The sequence below is a fragment of the Haliotis rufescens genome, unplaced genomic scaffold (assembly GCF_023055435.1).
Source record: "Haliotis rufescens isolate VD_foot unplaced genomic scaffold, xgHalRufe1.0.p SCAF_4, whole genome shotgun sequence".
NCBI classification, from domain to species: Eukaryota; Metazoa; Mollusca; class Gastropoda; order Lepetellida; family Haliotidae; genus Haliotis; species Haliotis rufescens.
Genome location: NW_025964112.1, coordinates 58,198,688 through 58,221,866, shown reverse-complemented (window position 1 = coordinate 58,221,866; position 23,179 = coordinate 58,198,688). Strand labels below are relative to the sequence as shown.

At 40.2% G+C, this 23,179-nt stretch overlaps 1 protein-coding gene across 2 annotated transcripts; it reads right to left on the bottom strand.

Moving 5' to 3' along the window:
* Positions 1–682: 682 nt before the first annotated feature.
* Positions 683–21,618, bottom strand: LOC124114189 (uncharacterized transporter slc-17.2-like). 2 transcript variants are annotated; one of them, XM_046474785.2, is made up of 11 exons: positions 21,480–21,618; positions 13,223–13,321; positions 12,480–12,670; positions 11,726–11,959; positions 11,532–11,619; positions 10,657–10,752; positions 8,161–8,294; positions 6,763–6,912; positions 6,025–6,157; positions 4,221–4,462; positions 683–2,185 (listed from the first exon to the last, which is right to left on the bottom strand). In XM_046474785.2, exons 2-11 carry the CDS (start codon positions 13,257–13,259, stop codon positions 1,979–1,981), a joined length of 1,512 nt encoding a protein of 503 aa, XP_046330741.1. In that variant the 5' UTR covers positions 13,260–13,321; positions 21,480–21,618; the 3' UTR covers positions 683–1,978. The 2 variants fall into 2 exon arrangements, with proteins under 2 accessions (XP_046330741.1, XP_046330732.1); XM_046474776.2 differs by lacking the exon at positions 21,480–21,618 and adding an exon at positions 18,497–18,776.
* Positions 21,619–23,179: the final 1,561 nt, after the last annotated feature.

Below are 23,179 nucleotides of genomic sequence, written 5' to 3'. Positions count from 1 at the left end.
AGAAGTAATAATATTTAGTAATTTCAGCTTTATTGAATTGAGAAAATATTAATAAAATGTCAAAAGAATGTTTATAAATATATTCCATGTGGTAGTGAATGATAAGTAGAAGTGTCCTGTACCTGTTCTGACAACAAGCGTATAGTCCTTTCCAATATGTTCTTATCTCCCCTTTCGTGTATCATCTGTATGCATGTCATCGTATCTTATTTGCATGGATCGATGCTCATGATGTCAATCAGTGGATTGTCGGGTCCAGAGTGCGGCATTAAACAACAAACAACAACAACTAGTGGGTTAGATCGCTGACTTTGTTTTCTGGCGATTCGGTGCCTCACTCTGACTCAATCCAAAAAGAAATGTTATTCCAAATAGAACATCTGTTACATTGTCAACATCGTGACTATGATTCGTGTGTGTAATTACAATTTGACGGTTTTGTACATTTGAGCTTAATTACGCGTCTGCGACTTTTGCATGTCTATCTCTGTTCCATGACATTGATACGAATATAATTATTCAAATAACAGTAAATATGAACATAAGACACAACTAATTACGAAACGTACCGCGATGTAGGGATGCAATGTCTACCCCAAAACAATATTATAAAGGAACATCGATCTTCGATATGCACAAAGATATGGTATACATTTAGGAACACAGTCTACATACAGGAATGTCATTTTTTTTTCTTTATTGTGGATAGGCAAACAACGTTTCGGAGAATGTTTTTGCTCTTTCATCGGTTAATGATTTACAGAGCTGAGGTAGGAGTATATATACACAATAACAAACAATAACAATGATAATGTAGAGCAAAGGATAACAAAGCCAAGACTATTATGATTGATAAGAGGCCAACAGTTTTGAGAGGTTAGTTGATGAGTAGGTTCTCTTCCTGAGGTATTAAGATACATATTTGTACATTGGAAGCAGATGTTCTCCCTCCTATATTACCTGAAGTGGCTATTTATGTACACAAAATTAGACGAACAAACATCCTTTATCTATATCACATAACATTGTATAAGGTTAACTTATTAAGCTGTACAAACTTGGAATATTACACTACCTTTCACTCAACAAAACAGAATGCACTGTATAAATGAATGGTTATGTAATGACAGGTAGGCTACAGCCAGCTGATCTTCATCAGCGACCAATGTGGAAGACAGATGTTAAGATGAATGTTACTGCTGCTGTTAGCATAGTGGAAGCCACCAACATAACACGGTACCATAACTTCAGCTTGGAATGTATCCATCGTTACTAGCTATGCAAATTGTTTCATCAATTCCAGGTCATTTTTGGACAACCGAAAATATAAAACTATTTAAGAACCGCACTGATAGCCCATGATCCTTCAGCTTCATACTGTGTTTGTCGGTTGCAATGGACTGCAACATGTAGGTCAGTGGGAGCTGAACTCAATTACTGTTTTAATCGGCACCGATGATAAACTCAAGAAACATACCCACTTGTTTCAGAGTCTGTCTCTGGTACTCGTAAAAATGGTTGCAATGGACTGCTACAGAGTCTGCTACAGACTGTTTCAGAGTCTGTCTCTGGTACTCGTAAAAATGGTTGCAATGGACTGCAACATGTAAGTCAGTGGGAGCTGAACTCAATTACTGTTTTAATCGGCACCGATGCTAAACTCAAGAAACATACCCACTTGTTCCAGAGTCTGTCTCTGGTACTCGTAAAAATCTTTAGAGCCAGTATCTGAGGATCGACTGGTTACAATGACTGTCCTGGTTGTTTTGGTGTCATGTCCGTCGCAAGATGTACTCCATAGAGATGTCAGCATCAAAGAGGTGGGTATTCAACGTGGGACGGGAGACTTTGATGATACCCGATGTCAATAGAGTGCTTGTGATTGATACCAGCCATTAAGTTGAAAATGTAATCCGTCTTGGACCAACATCTCCGTGTGATTCCAAGATTATTTCGTTATGTGTTTATCATATGTGTTTCATGGCATATCTTCGTCCTTTTGACACTTCAGCATAGAATCTGTTTTAGTTTGATTCGGTTTTTCGATGAATATCACTTCCTGTGCAGATTGTCGCGTTGCCCATGGTTGCAGTTCACCGGAACCAAACAGGGTAAAAACAAGGGCCGATAGTCCTGCTATGGCAGCAGTGACATAGAAAGCCAGTTGCCATTCTTGCCGGGTACCCTGAAAATGAAAAATCCCATTATGTTTCCTGGCATCAACTGAATAGCGGAGAGCTAATATGATAACTTAAGGTTTACTTTTCTTAGTAAATATTAATAAACATGTCACCTTTAATCAACAGCCATATGTAGGAGGCGGAAATTGTTACGTCTTGATGGGTCCCTACTTGCTTTTGCTGTATGTACATACATATTCCCTCAAAGAAGAAAGAAATATAGGGTTTTCAGGAGATTAATTCTGTAACTTCTACAAGACACAAGGGGCGGTCGGGTAACCTAATGGTTAAAGCGTTCGCTCGTCAGGCCGACCCGAGTTTCGATTTCCCGACATGGGTACAATGTGTGCAGCTCATTTCTGATGTTTCCCGTCTTGGTGTTGCTGGAATATTGCTAAAAGAGACGTCAAACCAAACTCACTCACTCTACAAGGCAAACATGCGATGTGTTGTGTATGTGTGTGTTTGGAAGATTACAAATTGAAACCGAGTTCATCAAACGTTAACGTATTTGCATATGGCGGTCACGTCACTGTCTCATGCACGGCAGTCGTGAAGTCCTGCACCGGTGGCTCCACCATTGCCTTCAAGACACATACTGCCCATGGAACCATGGAGCCAACGGATCACATCTTGTTGAAGAGTATCCAATTCTTCCTGAGGGCTTGACATATTTGCTGCAGATTCTGTGGCCCTGATTAACGTGGACGTTAACTGGGTTGAGCTCCAGTCACCGTGTGTTCACGGTCATGGCAGTATGTTCATGTTCTGAGCTTCAGATTCACAACAGATTCGTGCTTCGTGGGGACGAGCATTGACATACTGGAAAATTGCGATTGGTTCTTGCTGAGCCGGGTCCATGCGGGGACGCCGATACGTCACGATATAGACCGAAGAACATTAATGTAAAACATAATTTGATCGGCCAACTCTGATGTGGCAACGTCTTTGCATTCAATTTGACGTTTAGGGATGTTTTGCCACGCCTCTTGCCATGTAAAGGTCAATCACCGTTGCAGAGGCAGATGCAAGCATGCACCTCACATGCCCAATGGGATTGAGATCAGGACTGAGACTTTGTCACTCCATACGGCTGACACCAACTTGACGTAAACATTTAGTAACAAAACCCGGCCTGGTGTCAACACCTTGGAGATATGACAGCAATACAAAACAATTATCATGTTTACCATAGTAACGTTATAGAACCGTTCACCTTGACACTTGTCTGCAGCCGTCTTTGAACATGAGGTTAAAATGGGATTCACCAGAGACTACTGTGTGTGACCATCTTCAGTTTCCCTAGCCTACTGTACATGCTGTTCTGCCCTATGCAATTCTGCACCCTGCGGCTTTGTTTCATGATTGGACGTCTTGCTCTGAATCCGTGAGCAATCAAGCGGCCTCTAACGGTCGAGAGAGACACACGGGTCACTTTTGGGGCGTTGTCGGAGCCAGGTACTGCTTCGTACGTCTTGTCGTTATGCTTGGTCTGCCAGAACGGGGTCTATCTCGTCCGGAATTGGTGTGATGAAAAGGTTAGAGCATTTTGTAAGACCCCAATTCGTCCTGCACGCAACAACGCGTTGGAAACGGTCACCTTGTTAAAGCGAAATGGCTTTTTGACGATTCTCCTGGCACAAACAACGCCCTTGACCATGTTTTCAATATTTCTCTCTTGCTTAATTTATACCCTAAACCACTCAAGGTGATTGGGTTGGATTGATGTCAACGATCAGTTTCGATTATGAAAATGTAAGTGTTTGTTGATTGCCTTATGTCCCACCTCATGTCCCACCCAGCCATACGTCGGTTGCCTGTATACAAACGACTGTATACCAGAACAATCAGTAATTAATATCATGTGCGAAGCCCATGCCATCGGTGTGCTAGGCCACGCCAACAACCGCCTGACCATCCGAGCCATTAATGTGCCAGTGAGTAAGGAATTTTTGTCAATTTCAGATCTTTACAGCCATATCCCCAGCATGCTGAGTACCCTGGCCTGATAAATTACAGATACATTAATATGTGACTTACATTTGGGGTGAGCTGTGACACAATATAGGGGGCCGCCACTCCCGGTAGGGAGCTGATGGCGTTGCCTATGCCTGACAGCGTGCCGGCGTACTGTAACGCGATGTCACCGTAGTTGATGCAGTAGGAGCTGAAGCCGAAGCCCATGAAGCCGAGGGTCAGACACATCAACGCCACTGCGAACACATCTTGACCCTGCTTTGCCTGAGCCAGAATGACCATAAAGATCCCGGGAAACAGTGTACCTGGACATAGAGTATGGAAGTGAATCAGTTAGATTTAAGGTAACAGTGAATGGTACAATTAAATATAAGGAAAATGAGTGAGTGAATTTAGTTTTATGCCGCTTTAAGCAATATTCCAGCAATATCACGGCGGGGCACACCTGAAATGGGCTTCACACATCGTACCCATGTCGGGAATCGAACCCGGGTCCTTGGCGTGACGAGCGAACGCCTTAACCTCTAGGCTACCCGACCGCCCCATAAGGAAAATGAAGCCGATGGGCACATATATTTTTCACCTGATACCCTAAGCCCAAGTGACATTGTGGACTGACCATTTCGACATTTGATTCAGAAACATTGCTTCACATAAAGACAAGTGAGAGAGTGAGTTATGCTTTGGCGCCGCTTATAGTACATTCCTGCAATATCACGGCGGGGGTTATCACATTATCACATTATCACATTTACACAAAATAGTAGACATATAATTGTGTGCCCAAGAAATTCGGTTAAGTTTACACCAAACTTTTACAACAAAGAAATGCTCGTTATCCTTTTCTAAGTGAAGCATTTTCAAATCTTAAAAACAATCATACAATACATTCCTACAATAAAGACTTATTAAATTGTGGGTTTTGCAAGAAATATATGAATCAGCATGTACATGTCTTGAACCTTCTTGTAATAGGACAGCAGGTCGAAGTACGCACTTGTGTATATTTTAGTAGTGATAACGGTCCGGTAGGTTTTGGCTTAGCTAACGGTTTCACTGATATTTGCATGAAGTATGAAATGACAAATAATATGCGTACAAATACATGGAATCACAGTAAATGTTACCAAGTGGGCTTACTGCAAGTGAACCAGTTGTGTAAGTTGATAGAGGGAAGCTGGAGTGAAGCTTTTTGTGGTACAAAGTACTTTAACTCTCTATCGCTGAGAGAATCACCGAAGTTAGTAGTCAAGATATTTTTAAAAGCGGTAGTAAGTTATGTGTACTTTAATAACCAAGGTTTACCCAAACGCAGACTTCACAAGTAACACAGGTCTGTGGATAATTCAGGAATAAAAAAAAGAAACTCATTCATCGGGAGATAAATTAGCAGGCAGCGGGAGCAGTGAAACACAACAATAAGTAAGGGCGCTCTAATGTCTGATATCATTTCTGTATGTTCCCGAACAGAATTGGATCGCTCGTTCGAGTATGGCACGATTTGTGTCATGGTTCCTTCATAAGTCTTATTCTGTATTGTTGTAAACTAAATGCTTACAAAGATGACTGAAAACTAGATCTTACCCGATGGGTCATAAAAGTGTCTGCTTGTTTCAGTGCTCTACCCTAACATTAACATTAAGTTGAATTCCAATTTGGTTCCAGATTCAATAAAGCGTGGTTATATCTGTAGGTATATATATTTCTAGCTAATTAAAGGATTATCAAAATAAAGTCGATTATTAGCAATTTGATGCCTTGATGAAAATGTTAAGTAAGAAGTGGAAAATGCCAAAATTATAATGAAATATATCAGTTTGAGGTGTAGCAAGTAGCGGTGACAAATTTGAGGCCATTCTGGACCGACCTAGAGCATTTACGATCTTCCTCGTCACTCCAACACTGAATATCTTCCTTGAGATGAAGAAGTCGCACAGCTGTCCTCCGGCAAACACGACTACGCCCATACATATCACTGGCAACATCGAATATACCCCGTTCTGGAAAACAAAACGATGTCATCAATGTCTGGGAAGAAGCGTTAGAGAAAGGACTTATTGTCTCATAAAATTAATGTCATGATTGTGATATATATATAAGTCACATGGAAAAGCGTTTATTTCTTCTTTCCTCGCAATAATTACCGTGTGTTGTTAAATCAGTCGTGCTGATCAAAAATATATTAAGTAATAGTGACGAGTCGAGGGTTTGACACTTCGTCTAGCAGATGCTAATAACAGTTAATTTAAAATGCGCCATTTTACTCAAGTGAATGCTCAGTGCGCATTATCATTACCTCGTGGGTGGAACAGTGTTCACTTGATTTTAATTCTCAAACTCCCTGGGGAGTATACAATATCACTGAAACAACCTTGCAGCCATTGCAACAGGGAAATTGGCACTCTAAACAGAGATCATTCTCACTACAACCCAAAGACCACAATTGTGATTCCGTGGTTCAAAGATTACACCCATACAAATAGAAACACACGAATCCAAACCTATACACTGTCGTCTCCTGTGACACCCAGGAAGGGTGGAATAAAACTGTTCCATCAGGACTGGCTACAAGGACAAAGAACAGTACTATTACTTTGCAACTCACAGCTTTGATGTCTAGCTTTAAGATGTCATTGTAATAGGTTGGTGCTTGTGTTAGAAGCATGTAGAGAACGAAGTTGGATAGAAAATGCGTTGTGATGACGGCGATGACGGGTCTGGAAGTGAACATTTTCCTCCACGGTGTTGTGCGGACCTGCAATCATCAATATCATCTCAGTAAACTGTGAGAATCTCTTCATCGTGGTTTATTTACCGTTAATGACAAATGACATTGAATAATACTCATAATTTCTAAATTTATCAATCTTCCCCTTCCCCACTAACCCAACAAAAAACTAATGTTTGTTTTGTTTGTTTGTTGTTTAACGCCGCACTCAGCAATATAGCAATATTCCAGCTATATGACGCCGGACTGTAAATAATCGAGTCTGGACAAGATAATCCAGTGATTGACATGATGAGCATCGATCCACGCAATTGGGATACGATGACATGCATCAAACAAAGTCAGCGGGCCTGATCATCCGATCCCGTTCGTCGCCTCATATGACGCTTTTGTACGGCAATCATAGGTTCCTGAAGACCTACAACTGATGAAGATATCCCAGATTATCGACGTAAAGAAGAAAGTCGCCACTCAAGTATGGTTTCCCTTTTTCAATTTCATCTTATTTACATAACACAAATACTGCAATTCTAAATATTTATTCATAAATGCGTTGGCAAAAGAATTTTATCGCCTTTTGGTGTTCCTAGAACTCTGTACTCAACATGAACCTTCCAATTTTCACATTAAAGACGGTGAATTATAGTGCTTCCTGTACTGCTGTACTGGGAAAGCTTAAGGTAAAACCATGTGCTGTCCTTCACCGCAATATCAAGGTCACAAAAATTATTATTTCTGCTATTTGAATAACAAAGCTTGATGCTTTTTCTATCTAATTACATCATGTGCGCTTTGAACAACATATGCTTTATACAATATAACTATCAAGTCAAAGAGGGCGCCCTCGTCTCTAGTTCGCGTCACGAGAACGTAAAATTTACTTCCGATTTTGTTGAAAACCATGCCATATGTAGTGCGACTTTATAACAGAATGTCCATTTCTTTTTTGCTACCTTAAAAAGAAAGTAGTATGTACTTCCGGTTTGATGACATCACTATATGACAAGTACACGACAGAATGTCAAATGTATTTTGCAGTAAACGACAAACTATATATTTGTTAAAAACAAAGTTACATGTATATCCGGTTTAATAAACTTGCCCCTCCACACCGGACAGACAAAACTTACAGTCGAGAGCCACATCATGAGTGAATGACCTTTAAAATGACCTTGACATTTGACATCGCCAAGACCCATGCAGATTAAATTGTTTGTGGCTCATCTTCACTGAGTAAACATTGCTTTAATTTGTATTTTGCTGTTTTAAACTCACTCTTTTCATGGACACCCGGTGTCTGAGACTATCTTCAATGTATTCTCTCTCCTCTGCTGATATGCCCGGGGACTGAGATGGGGTGTTGCGAGCGAAGACAATCCACAGCACGCTCCATATTGCCGACACACCACCTAATGTACAAAATAGTGCCACAGTGATATGTACCTCACCTCACTTATGATTGATTGTTTGTTGTTTAACGCCGCACTAAGCAATATTCCAGCTTTATGACGGCGGTCTGCAAATAATCGAGTTTGGACCAGACAATCCAGTGATTGACATGATGAGCATCGATCCACGCAGTCGGGATACGATGACATGCATCAACCAAGTCACCAAGACTGACCACCCGATCCCGTTAGTCGCCTCTAATGACAAGCATAGACGCCTTTTACGGAAAGCATGGTATGCTGAAGACCTATTATACCCTGGATCTTCACGGGTCCCTGACTTATGACGTAACAAATGTATCACTCATTTTTGAACAAATATGTACAGCGAATTGAGGAGTTGGTGCAAACTATTCTGTCAAGAAGAAACGAAATCACAGTATATTTGCAGGCTAAGGATATTGAGTGCAAATAGTGATGTCTTGAACAAGACTCGGATTTTCTAATGGTTCACATTTACATTAACATCACATCCATATTGTGCCCCGTGCTTAGTGGATATTTAAAACCAGATTAAACTATTTATAAAAATTGATTACATAAATGTTATTAAAATTAATTTACCCCTCTTTGAAACGCTGTAGGTCCCTAGCCCTTGTGTCAACTACCGAAACCAGTATCTGTGTGACAAGCCAAGGCCTAATTGACACACTAGTGATTTTGACAAGCACGTTGACCTGCCCTCTCTGGACAGTTAAATCCTGCTTGAATTTGTTTCGCTATGTTCAAAAGATGCAGAATGATGACACTTTGACAGTACCATCCAACCAACAGACTCTCAAAATGTAGCTCGACAATGTTGCTTGTTTTTTCGGGTTGTTTTATGTGTGTGTTTTTTTGTTTTTTGTTGTTATTGTTTTGGGTTTTTTTGGGGGGTGGTCCATGGCAAGTTTGGTTTCCAACCACATGCACAATCCTACTTTTTTTATTGACCCTCCAATGTATACAGATGATTTCATGACACATGATGACAGGCTAGTGTGCAGTGGTTTTCCAATTTGTTGTGCCCATGTCACTATAGTAACGCCGACTGTTATGCTCGAAATGTTGAATCAAGGACAAAACGGTATTCGAAAAACGATCAAAGATGTTAGGGCCCACTACCAGCTTCACCTATAAAAGACTCAATATAATTTTAAAATTGATGGTGCTTTAAGAGCCTTTCATTGGTTTCTAAATATGGTCGCCACGGCGGCCAGAATTTAAGAATGACATTACATGATGAAGAGGTTGTGTGACATGAATTCTGTGAGCACATTAAGCTCGCTAAATACAATGTTTATTCCTAATACAGGATATGTAACATCCCAAAACACACAAGCGTGATAATCTCTTTATCATATAATGTCATTCTTCAATTCTATCGTGGAAACACCTGTTGACATCTCTCACAAACATTACCTAAATATTGCAAGTTTTCCTGGAATGTGCGCATTCATACATATTATGCCTAAATCGCAGTGATTTATCAGCCGGACAGTGACAACAGTTAACCTAGTTCCAACCGAAACCTGTTTCTTCGGCAGTGGCGTAACTACATATAGGCAAAATTCTTGTTTCTACTGGCCTTTCGCGGCTATCCATCGGTCCATCCGTTTGAGCAACTGCCCCACATCATAGAGAAGTTACTCTAACCATAGACTACGAGAAGTCACCTTTGTTTAGTCTGCCTGTCCTGTCATAGCAACAACATGAAACAAGGTATCATTTCGGTCGTATTTCGGCCAAACCCAACTGTTTTTTTTTAAATTGGTGAAAAGGCCCAAAGCCGCAGAGGCCTACAAGCACAAATATGGAAAATGATCACGGTAGGCAATTGTCTTCTCAAAATTGTTTCGAAATTTATATCTCCAAAGTTGCCGAGCTCAAACGGCGAATCAAATTGCTGCAAACATTCATCAGACTACTGGAGGGACAGTATACGTAGGCCGCCGATTAACTTGCCAAGGGCTGCAAGAGGAGTGGGACAGACTCCCTCAAATCGCCATCGCTGTAAATGGGATCTTTGACAAATCGTGGTGGTATTACGCAATAGTGATCTTTAAACGTCAATTGTGAAATTTCCCATCTTACCCCTTCCGTCCTCCATGATAGCTGGCGTTCATTACGTCCACTCTGATACCTCACTGGTGTGTTTAATGTGTTTCCAATTGGTTCATTATTATCTTACAACTATTACTGGAAACTAATATTTCTTACAATTTTGGAAATGTTTAGTTATTTCCGAGTTACGCCTACATGTACTTGTTTGAAAAGTATATTTTTACCGTTTGTTCTTAACGCCCAGTTCAGTTATGTCACGGGGTCTTACACGCCAACTAACCAGTTATGTAGAACACAAATGGCCACCCAAGGCTGACGTCATCGCCGCAAAGTATTCCACCAATCGGAAACACGACGGCATTGCCTATAGTACATCCTGTAACACAGACATAGGATAAGAGCACATGTCCAAGACATTACATTTGCATGAGAGACATTCATAATGTGTACACTGTCCAGTGCGTCATGATTAGGCCCTGGGATAAATTTGATAAAAAGAAGAGGTGAGGTGAGGTGAAATCGGGTTTAACGTCGCGTCCAAGATTATTGCACCTATATCGCGACGTGCGTATTTGTTTGGCTGCTTGTACTAGTCCGGACTGATGCCGATTTATAGTGCTAGCCCACTGAGATACCATGCTGTAGCGTAACATGAATACCCCACTCAGACACAGTATACTGACTCCGAGCGCCAGGCAGGGTAACAACAAGTACCATCTTCTAACGTCTTTAGGTATGACGCGGCCGGGGATCGAACTCCGGACCTTCCGCTCTCTGGGCAGACACTCTACCAGTAGATCACAGAGAAGAAGAAATGAACATGACTGGAATACATGCATAATATTGCTTAAGTTCCAAAGTAAAATTACACACCCTCAATTGCGAAACAACAGGTGATTGACCTCATCGTTTAAGGAAAACAACACAGCATGAATATTAAAAGTTATTTGTTTCCTTGATTTGTAATAAGGTTATATAAAGTAGTATTGAGATGCATGCTGCTGTGGACGATGTCAAGGACATTTAAAGTTCTTACAAACACAATTCTAGTTTGGATAGCAATCATACTGATACCAACATGTATTTAGGATTATTGTGCATGAAATAGTCCCTGAAAGTATATTTCATGATAATCAACTTTGTCATTGCACTCGCCTAGTAGACTGATAGTTAAAAGTCTGCTGTACTCGCTCGGCGGTGCCCACTTGGACCAGAAAGTTGCCAAACTTGGGTATATCACTGTCTGAAATACATCCATTGTCAAACATGATCAAGTTATGATTCAAATTCTGCATTAGATTAAACAACTTTGAACTATGTTATAATATTAACAATAATCTTAAACTTACCAACAATGCTCCAAATATCAGTCTGGTGGCCAGGAAGAGATAGATGTTTGTTCTAGCTGCTAACGGAGAGAGAAGCGTGACGACCGACGCACCACCCACTCCGATGCCCACCACCATCCTGGCACCGTACCTCTGGCTCAGCCACCCCGAGGGTATCTGGGCTGCCATATAGCCCCAGAACATGGCACCAAGAAGCAGGCCTTGAATCTGTTTGGACCACAGGAACTCACCACCCTAGGGAAATACAGGTGATAAAGGGTTTCTTATTGAACGCATACACGCAGAGCTATTCTGTACTGTTTACTGTATGGTATTTGCTGAGAGGGCTCTGTAGCAGAGAAGGCTCGTGGATATGCCACCAAAGTCAGAAATATTGCCTCCATAAACCAGTGTCAAGAAAGAATGTTTATTAACCATTAAAGGGTCCAGAATAAGTATTATACAACGCCATTTTACCTCTGATCCAAATGACAAAGGGATAAATAAACATAAATGTGTTCTTATCCTTGTAATATACATTTAACGTATTTGTCAATATTTTGTTCTGCAAAGCCGTATTGTCGGCGATTCTTTTTTCCAAAGAAACTCAGGTTCAAATTGAATATTTCTGTTGTTTCGTATTTTCAGTGGAATGATATAAGTTAACATAATTTATTTAAGCTACTTCAACATATTGTACATTTTTCTTAAGAAAAGATACGTCTTACAGGATTAATTCTTTTTGAAATATTAGAGTGAAAGACAAAGATGAAACCTCTGCCAGCCTGGTATTGTTAGTCGTGGTCTCGTTGGAAAATGGCGCCGTGTTGACCTCGTTGTCATGTAGATCATGCTTCACCATACACACGATGGAGATGCTGAGGTTGTACATGAGGATGCCTTGCACAAGAAAGGCCAGACAGTACAGAAGGGCCATCTGGTATCGTTTCGTACGCCATATCGGAACTGAAAGTTGAAAAATTATTTGCCCTATTGGTGTACCACCAAACATTATGTTGTAGCTGTAATTGTGGACCCTTATGTTGAGACCAAGTGTTGCAGTGATCTACGGCGCAGAATTGGATCCTTGAGTTGCTCAAGAAGCCCAAACTATCATCCAATATCATACCTGTAACGATCTGTTTTGGAAAGGGGAAAATGTAAATTATGTGTGGGTTTTGTCACTATGTTAAGCTGTCATGTCGTGTAATAGCTGAAATATTGTAATTATAGTAATAGTAATCCATTTATATCAAGCTGTACTCCGTGCATAAGCATATAACAAGTGCTTAGACATTGTTAGCCAACAATACTCAGTGAAAGTGTCATTGTTCACCTGGATGAAAGACACAAAGCACACAATAGGTGAGTGAAGTGATGAAAACTTTAAACTTTTGTTATGACGGATACATCACATGTAATATATACAGACGCAGTATGTCTGTAGTATGCGTGTCACATTAACCCCCAAGTATGCCACAGTGACAATGACATATTTCTGCAGAGCGGATAACTTACTGTTCGGTTTCCGAATAACTTCTTCCTTTGTAGTCATGGCTCGTTAAGATATCCACTCGTCAATGCATTTATTCCAGTCACGCACCTGTCCTCATTTATCTACAAAACATTAACAATTGTGGTTTTAATGTACACATACAGACCTATATATGAATGCATGGGTAACACGATGCGTGATTTCATTATGTCAGGTCAGCTTAAACAACTAAACGATTCGTGGATACGGTGAAATAGAGATCAATACACGAGTGCCAGTCAATGCTGAAAGATAAATGACAGGAAAAAGTGCATGAATCTGTTTCTTACATACCCTAAAATCGCACCATGTTAGCAATCGTTGCGCATTTTGTCTATTCTCATGATCGCAGTGACACATCTGTACATAAATACAACGCTCACGAATGAGGTCACCCTGGTTACTACTCCTATCTGGGGTGACCCTCCACAAACAGTTTCAGTCACATCTGTAGATTGTCAAAGCGATGATGATAACTCAAACTAGATAAGATGAAAGACCTTTTATGAAACACTCTAAATCCACAACGTTTAAACACAGGCGTTGGGGGAATTCGACTGAAACACAAGAAACATATCAACGAAAAACAACCAGGAAGGTACAGTCCGTCATAATCTGACCTTAGGTTATCACCAGAGAGAGGCCAGTCACTGACCTCGAATTCGATTTTACACAATATGTTTGACTCCAGTTATCGGAAGTGGGTTCTCGCCTACAGATGTGTAAGAAATGCCCTTTTGTATACATCGCCCGGATAAATGGAGGCCCTGACATCCGGGATTTCACTCTATCTGCAGTCAACTGTTGGATTAGTTTGTGCTATTTCGTGACTACGTTCATCTGAATACCTATCTCAGCTTACCAGGCCCGGTGGTCACGGAGACGACGGACAGACCATGACTTAGTGAGTGAGTGAGTGAGTGAGTGAGTATGGTTTTACGCCGCTTTAAGCAATATTCCAGCAATATCACGGCGGGGGACACCAGAAATGGGCTTCACACATTGTACCCATGTCGGGAATCGAACCCGGGTCTTCTGCGTGACGAGCGAATGCTTTAACCACTAGGCTACCCGACCGCCCCGACCATGACTTAGGCACACTTTGATTGTCAGTATGTTATGTAAACAAAACATATCTTATCAAATTGTGAAAAATGTGTCTTTGTCCGCAAAATAGAGACAATACTCTTATTAAGGACCCACAAGAAAATCAGGAACCTCATCAACAAGAACCATACAATAACGTATGTTTCGGTGAAAATGTTGTCCCAGTGAATGTTGGCAGTGAAGATGGTCTATATAAAACCACCTCTCATGTTTTGTTAACCCACCTCCGTTTCTAAATACAACTACATTTGTCTTTTTTGTGTCACCACTTTAATACGTTCATCAATATCGGTTAGTGCCGTGTCCATAGATCTGGCGAATAAGCCTTATAAACTATCATGACATTGTTCCGACTTAGCATTAACCCATATTGATGTGAACGAATTATAACCGGGTGTACTATCTGATTCGCCGGAGAACATGACTCCTGCTGATAGAAGGGTATTAGTGACAGGAAAGTGAATCAGCTCATGTGATAACAGTAAAATCAGTACAAAGGTTGAAGGATGGCGGTGAACACATGACATAACTGACATCACTTGTACCATTGTGACCTACGTGCGTAAAATCACCAACATCATTATTCTGAATCGTTTATTCATATTCCTGAGAGGCAATAATTGTATGCACCACATATACTTTGAAAACATACAGTAAGTGGGTGGTTCCCATGTCTACACCAGCGTCACAACCTAAAGGAGATAAATTTCTATAAATATTTTTAGACACATCACAACATGAATATTTCCCAAATTCGATTTTGAATACTGGATTGCATTGCTCTTAAGGCCTACATGTCCGTGTACTTTGTCATATCTAGAGGTGGCCTCCAGTAGTTCATGATCAATTAGTGTTTATTGTGTACAAAAATCAGTCAAGTTTGCAACAATCGATGAATAAGTTGATAAATTACGACCGCAGTTCCCGATTAACAACTTAAGACATAAAGACAGGGAGTCGATATATAACCAAAGTTATCGCCGTCCAGCATTTATTTACAACAAACAAGGTTGTCCGTTTCGCTTTTCAACCACCATCCCCACCCTGTCGGTAAGGGTTATCTAATCGGTGCGACCATAACTAGACGTAGCATCCGAAGACTAATAAAGTCACTTTTAAGACAGTAAAGGCCATGGAGCCGAAAGCTAAAATGTCCAGAACGCATCTGCTCTGTATAAGAGGATGTCTAAGACCCGAAATGTTATAAAGTTAGATCGCGAGTGCGAAACAGTAAAGTAGATACACGAGAGTTGGGACACTGGCTGTGTAACACCAAGACATGCGATTTGAAATCAGTCACTGACATGAGAGATTAGGTTAATTAAAGACACAGTTTTGCCTTCATATGAAGCATTATGAGAACTGGGGAGCCAATATGCAAGTACATGTATTACACGCATTCACACGTGATATAGTTACATTGATATAGTATATGTTTTGATTAATCTGTACACGTGTATATCAACAATAAGCAAATAAACAAGTCCATGGAAAATGCTTTGTTGCACGTTAATGTTTTTGTTTTCACTTTGACATAATGTATCATAACAGAGTAAGAGAAGGTTTGGGATTCCTCTTGAAAGTACTAAAATAACAACTGTTGTTTACTTAACAGAGAGTTTTTTATGATAAAAACATTGACTATTATTTTCTTTCTCTCATCTACAGGTTCAGTCATTTCCAATTTCCTCCACTAGTTATTGGAAACGTTCAGGAAAATATTTCCTTTCTCCCTTAATCCCATCGTTCATGCATGCAAATGCAAAACATATACTTAGTGAGATATGTATATAATCGATACAATAAACTAACGTTCATTCCTTAAGATATTGAAGGGTGTAGGGAACTGTCCCTTTGAATATTATGATATCACACAAATTTATATACAGTTTGACAGATTATAATAATACGAATATAAAAATTCATCACCACTTGCTAAGTTGTCACAGATAAACACGGATTCTAATCAAGTCTGGTCTTCTTTTACCATTGAATGCATGAACTGGTTGGGTGTCTTGAATCTTGAAGATATCCTACATACATGGTATTAAGTATTCACTGCCAATTTCCGCTAATGATAATATGTTACCTTTGGCATCACTAAGCACCAATACTCAGCAGGATCATTTGGGCAATTGTAAAATTCACGACCCCTAATGTGAAACCCCAGTGATTGTTAAGGTTACAAATCCTATCTGCAGTCAGACAACATGACAGTCCATTTCCAATATCCTACAGTAAACAGTGGGTAATGTCAGAAGTCACACCCTCTGAAAAGATACCTCTAGTCCCCCACCAAACCTCCTCTTATTAACTTTTACCAAAGACAAACAAAAAGTGGGGTGCGGGGAATTGTCCAGCATTGAACATCAAGAGAACTATTTTTTCGAAAGAGTTACATTACTTTACTAAATACCCTTATGGACCTTTTATTATAAGAAATACATCTTTTTGTAGATCTTTCAATTTCAAGGGTTATATGCTACTAACGTTTAAATGTATCTAAAATGTGTTTAATCAGTTTTCTTCCTGGCTCTGACTGTGGAACACAGGCTTTAGTTTAGGATAACATATGTATCTTGTTATCATTGTATTTTAATGCGATTTGAATATTAATATTAACTATCTTACTTACTTCATGTTTTACATGAGACGTAATATATTTACATGTCACCACAAATTACAATCATTGCCTGTAAACTCAACACAATTGACAAATATTCTAAAAGATATGACAAGTAAACTATTAATGTTCGTTGAAAAAATAGATATTGTAAATGCCAGAATGATGTATGTAGGATCAAGTAGAAGATACATTGACAGTAGCGCTGGGAATTTATCTAACAAGCACGTGAAAACAACACTGCTTTAGCTCAATGTTTACCTCTCCTGGCGGCCATTACGCAACGGCCATCTAACACAAAACCCCGCGCTCACGTCTCTTCCTGTTCATTAGTAGAACCCTCTCCCTCAAGCGTATCCTCCACGATATAACCTACTCTCATGCTTCCCTTTCCAGCGTCACGGCTATGGAGCTGCGAGAGACCCAACCATCATAAAGTATTAGGATCCAATGAGAACAATGCTCCGCCAAACCTCATAAACATGATCACTGAAAGTCGTACTACAGACGTTTAATGTCAAATCACAAAAAACACTTGAATAGCCATAACATTTTAACATGTTGTAGAGGCCACAACAGTACCAGAATTTTTCAACAAAATCACATCTAATATTGAGACATCAGCAAGGACATACCAGCTCAGCATGGGTCCTCATTTGGTAAACAGTTCGTTCCCCCTGTAATAAGTGTCATGCGTTGCACACGAGAGACGAAAGGGGTGCACACGGGTTGCGTAACGCGTTGCCCATGCGTGTATGAATTAATGGAATTCAATGCAGTAGTGTTCCTGTTGAACTATCTAAGCCAGTCTCGTCGTATTGCCGTCGCGTTATACACAAAGGAAACATATATGCATAGGTCTAAGCAACTGTGTCACATCCGTGAAAGGTAAAATATACTATGATATTCACAACGCCTCATTTCGGACGAAACATCAAAGCCTCGGCCCCTTCCGTTGCCGACGATCTCCGAGCACATAAAGAAGAAGTGGTAATCACAGTCAGTGACACTGTGGAACACGAAAGGAGCCGAATGTACTGGTCGCTCCCCCCACCCCCCACCCTCCTCACACACACTCACACAGTACTCATAAAAAAGTGTTTGTTAGTTCCTAAAGCTGCACCCCTGCTGTGCAACGACGTATGTAAAACAATGCAGAAAAGAATATCCAGAGACCAGTATCATGATCAATGATCCACGTAGTTGTAGTAGAAAGCTAAGCTGTCAAGCAAGCCACCAAGCATGACCATCTGATTCGATCCATCCAGGTAGAAAGAGGCCATACTATTGGATATCATCGCGCATTGTGTTGACAAGCGTGAAATAATCTGAAACATGTGACAGAGCTCAGTGAATGCACATGCATAATGCATATACATACAGTGGAACAACGGGACATCTGGAGGAAGAGCGGAACAGTGCGATTGAACCAAATGTACATCACTCAAATGTACATGATCTGGTTAAGTCGGATTAGCAAATGCGTGTCACAAAATATTGCTTAGAAAGAGAGAAATTGACTACTTGCCAGCAACAGGGCTGTACATCCGCGTTGACGTCTCTTCTATATCTGAATCAAACTAGTTACAACTGCCCTGCATTATCTTTATCTTGTAACAGGCTCCTTGTACCAAGTGATCTCATAAACCGGAAATTGGCAGTTGTAATGACGTCAGGCGTTGTGATTCGTCACAGATGGTCTACGCTCAAGGACGCGAGCAAAACAGTTGCACACAATCCCATGAAGACATGTGTTTCATCTACATCATATTCACTGGAAATGCTGGATAAAAAGAGAAATACTGTGTTAAAGGTAAAATAATTATATCCCCGCCTTGCAGAGAAGAAAGACAAAATATGTGGCATTGAATAGTCGTTCCCTAAGAGGCACATTTTTACTGATATGAATTCAACAAAGCAAGTTGTCAGAAATGAAAACACTGCTTCCTATAACCATCCCCTTTGGATATCCCCGGTTAAAATTGTTTTTAGTCGTATAATGTCATATAGTATTCTATTATTAACCATTCGCGAGAGTAGTTTGATCGGGTTACAACATTCAAGGCCTCAGTAAAGCTTTTAAAACGTTCCATGGGAGACATGTGGAGAACATTTCAACTCTGACGCATCAGTGATATAAAGAGATGCCCCTTGTAATTCACTACCATAATATCATATAATTTGTCAAAATTAACGTTTCCAGTTCAGTTTCTAACATTTCTAGCATATATTATCTATTAGCATTAACTCAATGAACTTAGTCATATAAAATTTGAATAAGCATTTTGGGCATCCATGTAAACGTCAGATTTATGTCTGACGAGTGCCATCGGTGGAACAGAATATGCTCACCTGTTCGCAAACACATGGTATGATCTCTATGTTATAGTGATTCATTAACACTGACTTATTAAAAAAAGACATGACTCTGCTTATTCGTATAACAGATATTCGTATGATTATGGAAAGGGTTTAATCGCTTTCATTTACATGGTTAAAGTTGTTTATGTTAAACTTACAACATATCATCAAGACAGTGACTTTTTATATAAGGTGTCACCATAAATTTGAAGAACATTCCGAAAAACAGGTTTCGGTCGTAGTCACGCCATTGTCCATCGACGTTTATTTGTATGTTTTTGTGTGTGGACATTGTCGGCACTAGTACTGTTCAGTTAAAGGGGCACTGTTCAGTTAAAGGGGCACTGTTCTAAAGCATTTCCCTGGACTGGTTGTTTCCTTTGTTATTGTTTTTCCCCGTGAGTACCCGGATGTGTAGCAAAAATCTAGACCGGTTCGCGACCTGTGCTGCGCCATTCGTAAGCGCATTAGTCACTTTTATGGATAGTAATGAGGGCGTATGGTCAAATACAGTTTTCTAGATAATAAGCAAATGTAGGTATCTTTGTGGGTAGCATCGGTAATGGTGACGAAGTTTTGATAAGTCACTTGGTAATTGTGCGGTTTTCGTTTACACTATTTTGACTTGCAACACAAAGTGAATATTTCACCTGAGCTTTGCTCATTTTATCGTGTGTATATTTTTACAGTCAAAATGTGTAAAATTTGCACTTAGGAAATTTATTAAACGCCTAAATATTCAATTATTTTACAAATTGACTAAAAAATATGTCCATCTGTATTATTAAGATAACGAATACCAAACAAAAAGAGACATCAGCAAGTACATATATAATAAAATGTGTATTAACATTTTTCGTTAGGAAAATAAAAAAAGATTCTCTCCTTGTTACCACCTCCAAGTTCAGTTTATCATGGGTACTCGTTGCCCATGCGTGTAAGGGGAATGAGCTTCAACAGCTGCAGAATTCAAAAATGAATGGATCACTTCAAATCAGGGATGAATCCATATGTTTACGAAAATGGTAATAGTGTTCTGCTGTTCTGGTCACCCCCCCCCCCACACACACACACACACTCACACAGTACTCATAGAAAAGTAAGTGTTTGTTAGTTCCTCAAGCTATACCCCTGCCATGCAACGACATATGTAAGAGAATGTAGACAAGATTATCCAGAGATCAGTATCATGAACAATGATCCACGTTGTTGTAGTACAGAGCCAAGCTGTCAAGCAAGCCACCAAGCACGACCATCTGATTCGATCCATTCAGGTAGAAAGAGGCGTGAAAACTCCCATAGTATTGGATATCATCGCGCATTGTGTTGACAAGCGTGTCATAATTAGTAAATTCCTCTGAATATCTACGATAACATTTCTACAATGACTTGACCGAACACAACTAGCTGCTCTAAGAAAGGGTTAACTGTAAAATAGATCAGGTTTCTGACAAGGGCGAAACAATCTGAAATAATCTGAAACATGTGACAGAGCTCAGTGAATGCACATGCATGGTGAATATAAACACAGTGGAACACCGGAACATCTGGAGGAACAGCGGAACAGTGCGATTGAACCAAATGTACATGATGCAGATAGGGGTAAGACACACTCACGTAGCAAAAGCCTTCAGTTATTCTTGGACCAACGTCATAAACCTGATGCAGCGCTGCAGACAGCTGGATAGACATCAACCAGTCCACAAGCAGCTGGACCAAAGGTTACGATCTCTCTGGACGAATACGAAACTTCTTCTTTCGAACAGATTCCTCACTGTAATATCATCAGCCCCAAACGTGCGCACTTACCCACCTCCCCACTACATGTCGTGTCATTGGCCGGTGTCCCAGTGTAATTCCGCCCCAGAGCAAACTCACCCCGGGCTGTGGGCTCACATGTGGGCTCGTGTCATGGGTCGATGTCCCGGTATAAAGCCGCCCCGACTTACGGCCACATGCTTGTCCATTCAGTCAAATTCACCTAATGAAGGGGCGAGGAATACCTTAAAACGTCGTTACGAACAATATAAAAGTTGTATCCATTTGGCTTCATTTTCTTCCTGTCTTAAAGACTTGACGGGCTAATCATACCTTCTGGTTACGCCAATTTAGCAAAATATTGCTTAGAAAGAGAGAAATTGACTACCTACCAGTAACAGGTCTGAACATCCGCGTTGACGTCTCTTCTATATCCGAATCAAACTAGTTACAACTGCCCTACATTCATCTTGTAATGGGAAATTGGCAGTTGTAATGACGTCAGGCGTAGTGATTCGTCACAGATGGTCTACGCTCAAGGACGCGAGCAAAACAATTGCATACAATCCCTTGAAGACATGTGTTTCATCTACATCATATTCACTGGAAATGCTGAATAGAAAGAAAAATACTATGTTAAAGGTAAAATAATTATATCCCCGCCTTGCAGAGAAGAAAGACAAAATATGTGGCATTGAATAGTCGTTCTCTGAGAGGCATCTTTTTACTGATATGCATTCAACAAAGCGTGTTGTCAGAAATGAAAACACTGCTTCCTATAACCATCCCCTTTGGATATCCCCGGTTAAAAATATTTTCGGTCATATAATGTCATATAGTATTCTATTATTAACGTACGCAAGAGTAGTTTGATCGGGTTACAACATTCAAGGCCTCAGTAAAGCTTTTATAAGGTTTCATGGGAGACACGTGGAGAACATTTCAACTCTGACGCATCAGTGATAAAAATAGATCCCCGTTGTAATACCCTATCATAATATCATATAATTTTGTCAAAATAAACGTTTCCAGTTCAGCTGTTAACGATTTTGGAATAGATTATTTATCAGCATTAATGCGATGAGCTTTGTAATATAAAATTTGAATGAGCCTTTTGAGTATCCATGAAAACGACAGACATATTTCTGACGAAAGCAACCGGTGGGACCTGTTCGCAAACACCCAGTGTCATTATAGTGATTCATTAACACCTGCTCATGAAAAAGTCGGACTCTGCCTTTAATATATATTCGTATGGTTATGGAAAGGGTTTAATCGTTTTCATGTACATGGTTAAAGTTGTTTATGTTAAACTTACAACATATCATCAAGATAGTGTATAAGGTGTCACCATTAATTTACAGAACATTGCGAAAAACAGGTTTCGGCCGTAGTCACGCCATTGTCAATTGACGTTTTTCGTATTGTTTTTTTGTTGGTGTGTGTGATTGGTCGGTGATGGCTGATGAGGGATAATTTAAAAGTTTAGTGTTTAATCTTTGCATTTTTAGAGGGGGTTGGGTAGCCTTGTCATCAAAGCGGTCGCTCTTCACGCCGAAGACCCGGGTTTTATTCCCCACATGTGTGAAGCCAATTTTTAGTGTCCGCCGCCCTGATATTGCTGGAATATTGCTTAAAGCGGCGTAAAACCATACTCACCCACTCACTTTGCATTCTTAAATTAGTTTACTTTCATCAATTTATTCACATATTTTACATCAACAGAAGGTTCTAGCTGATCACTCTTCAGCGAGTGGACTACAGCTTCAGTGAGCGAGTGAGTGACTACAGCTTCAACAGGGTGTGCATTACGATAAGCATTCAACGTATTGCTCGTACAGTTTGGTATTATGTAGCTAGCGTGCATACGTCTCAGAGGGCATTTACGTTATCCCGAAACAATGCCAAACGGCCAGAGCGGTCAAGGGTTTAATGATACAGGAAGAAGAGATCCGAGGAAGGGTCAAAAGTTGAGGTGCTCGGCGGTCAGCGCAGGTATTATTTCCACATAAGCATATGCTTATAAGTAACGAATACGTCAGCTATATCATGCAGAGGCATACGCCCATTGTGGATTTTTGCAGCATATGTT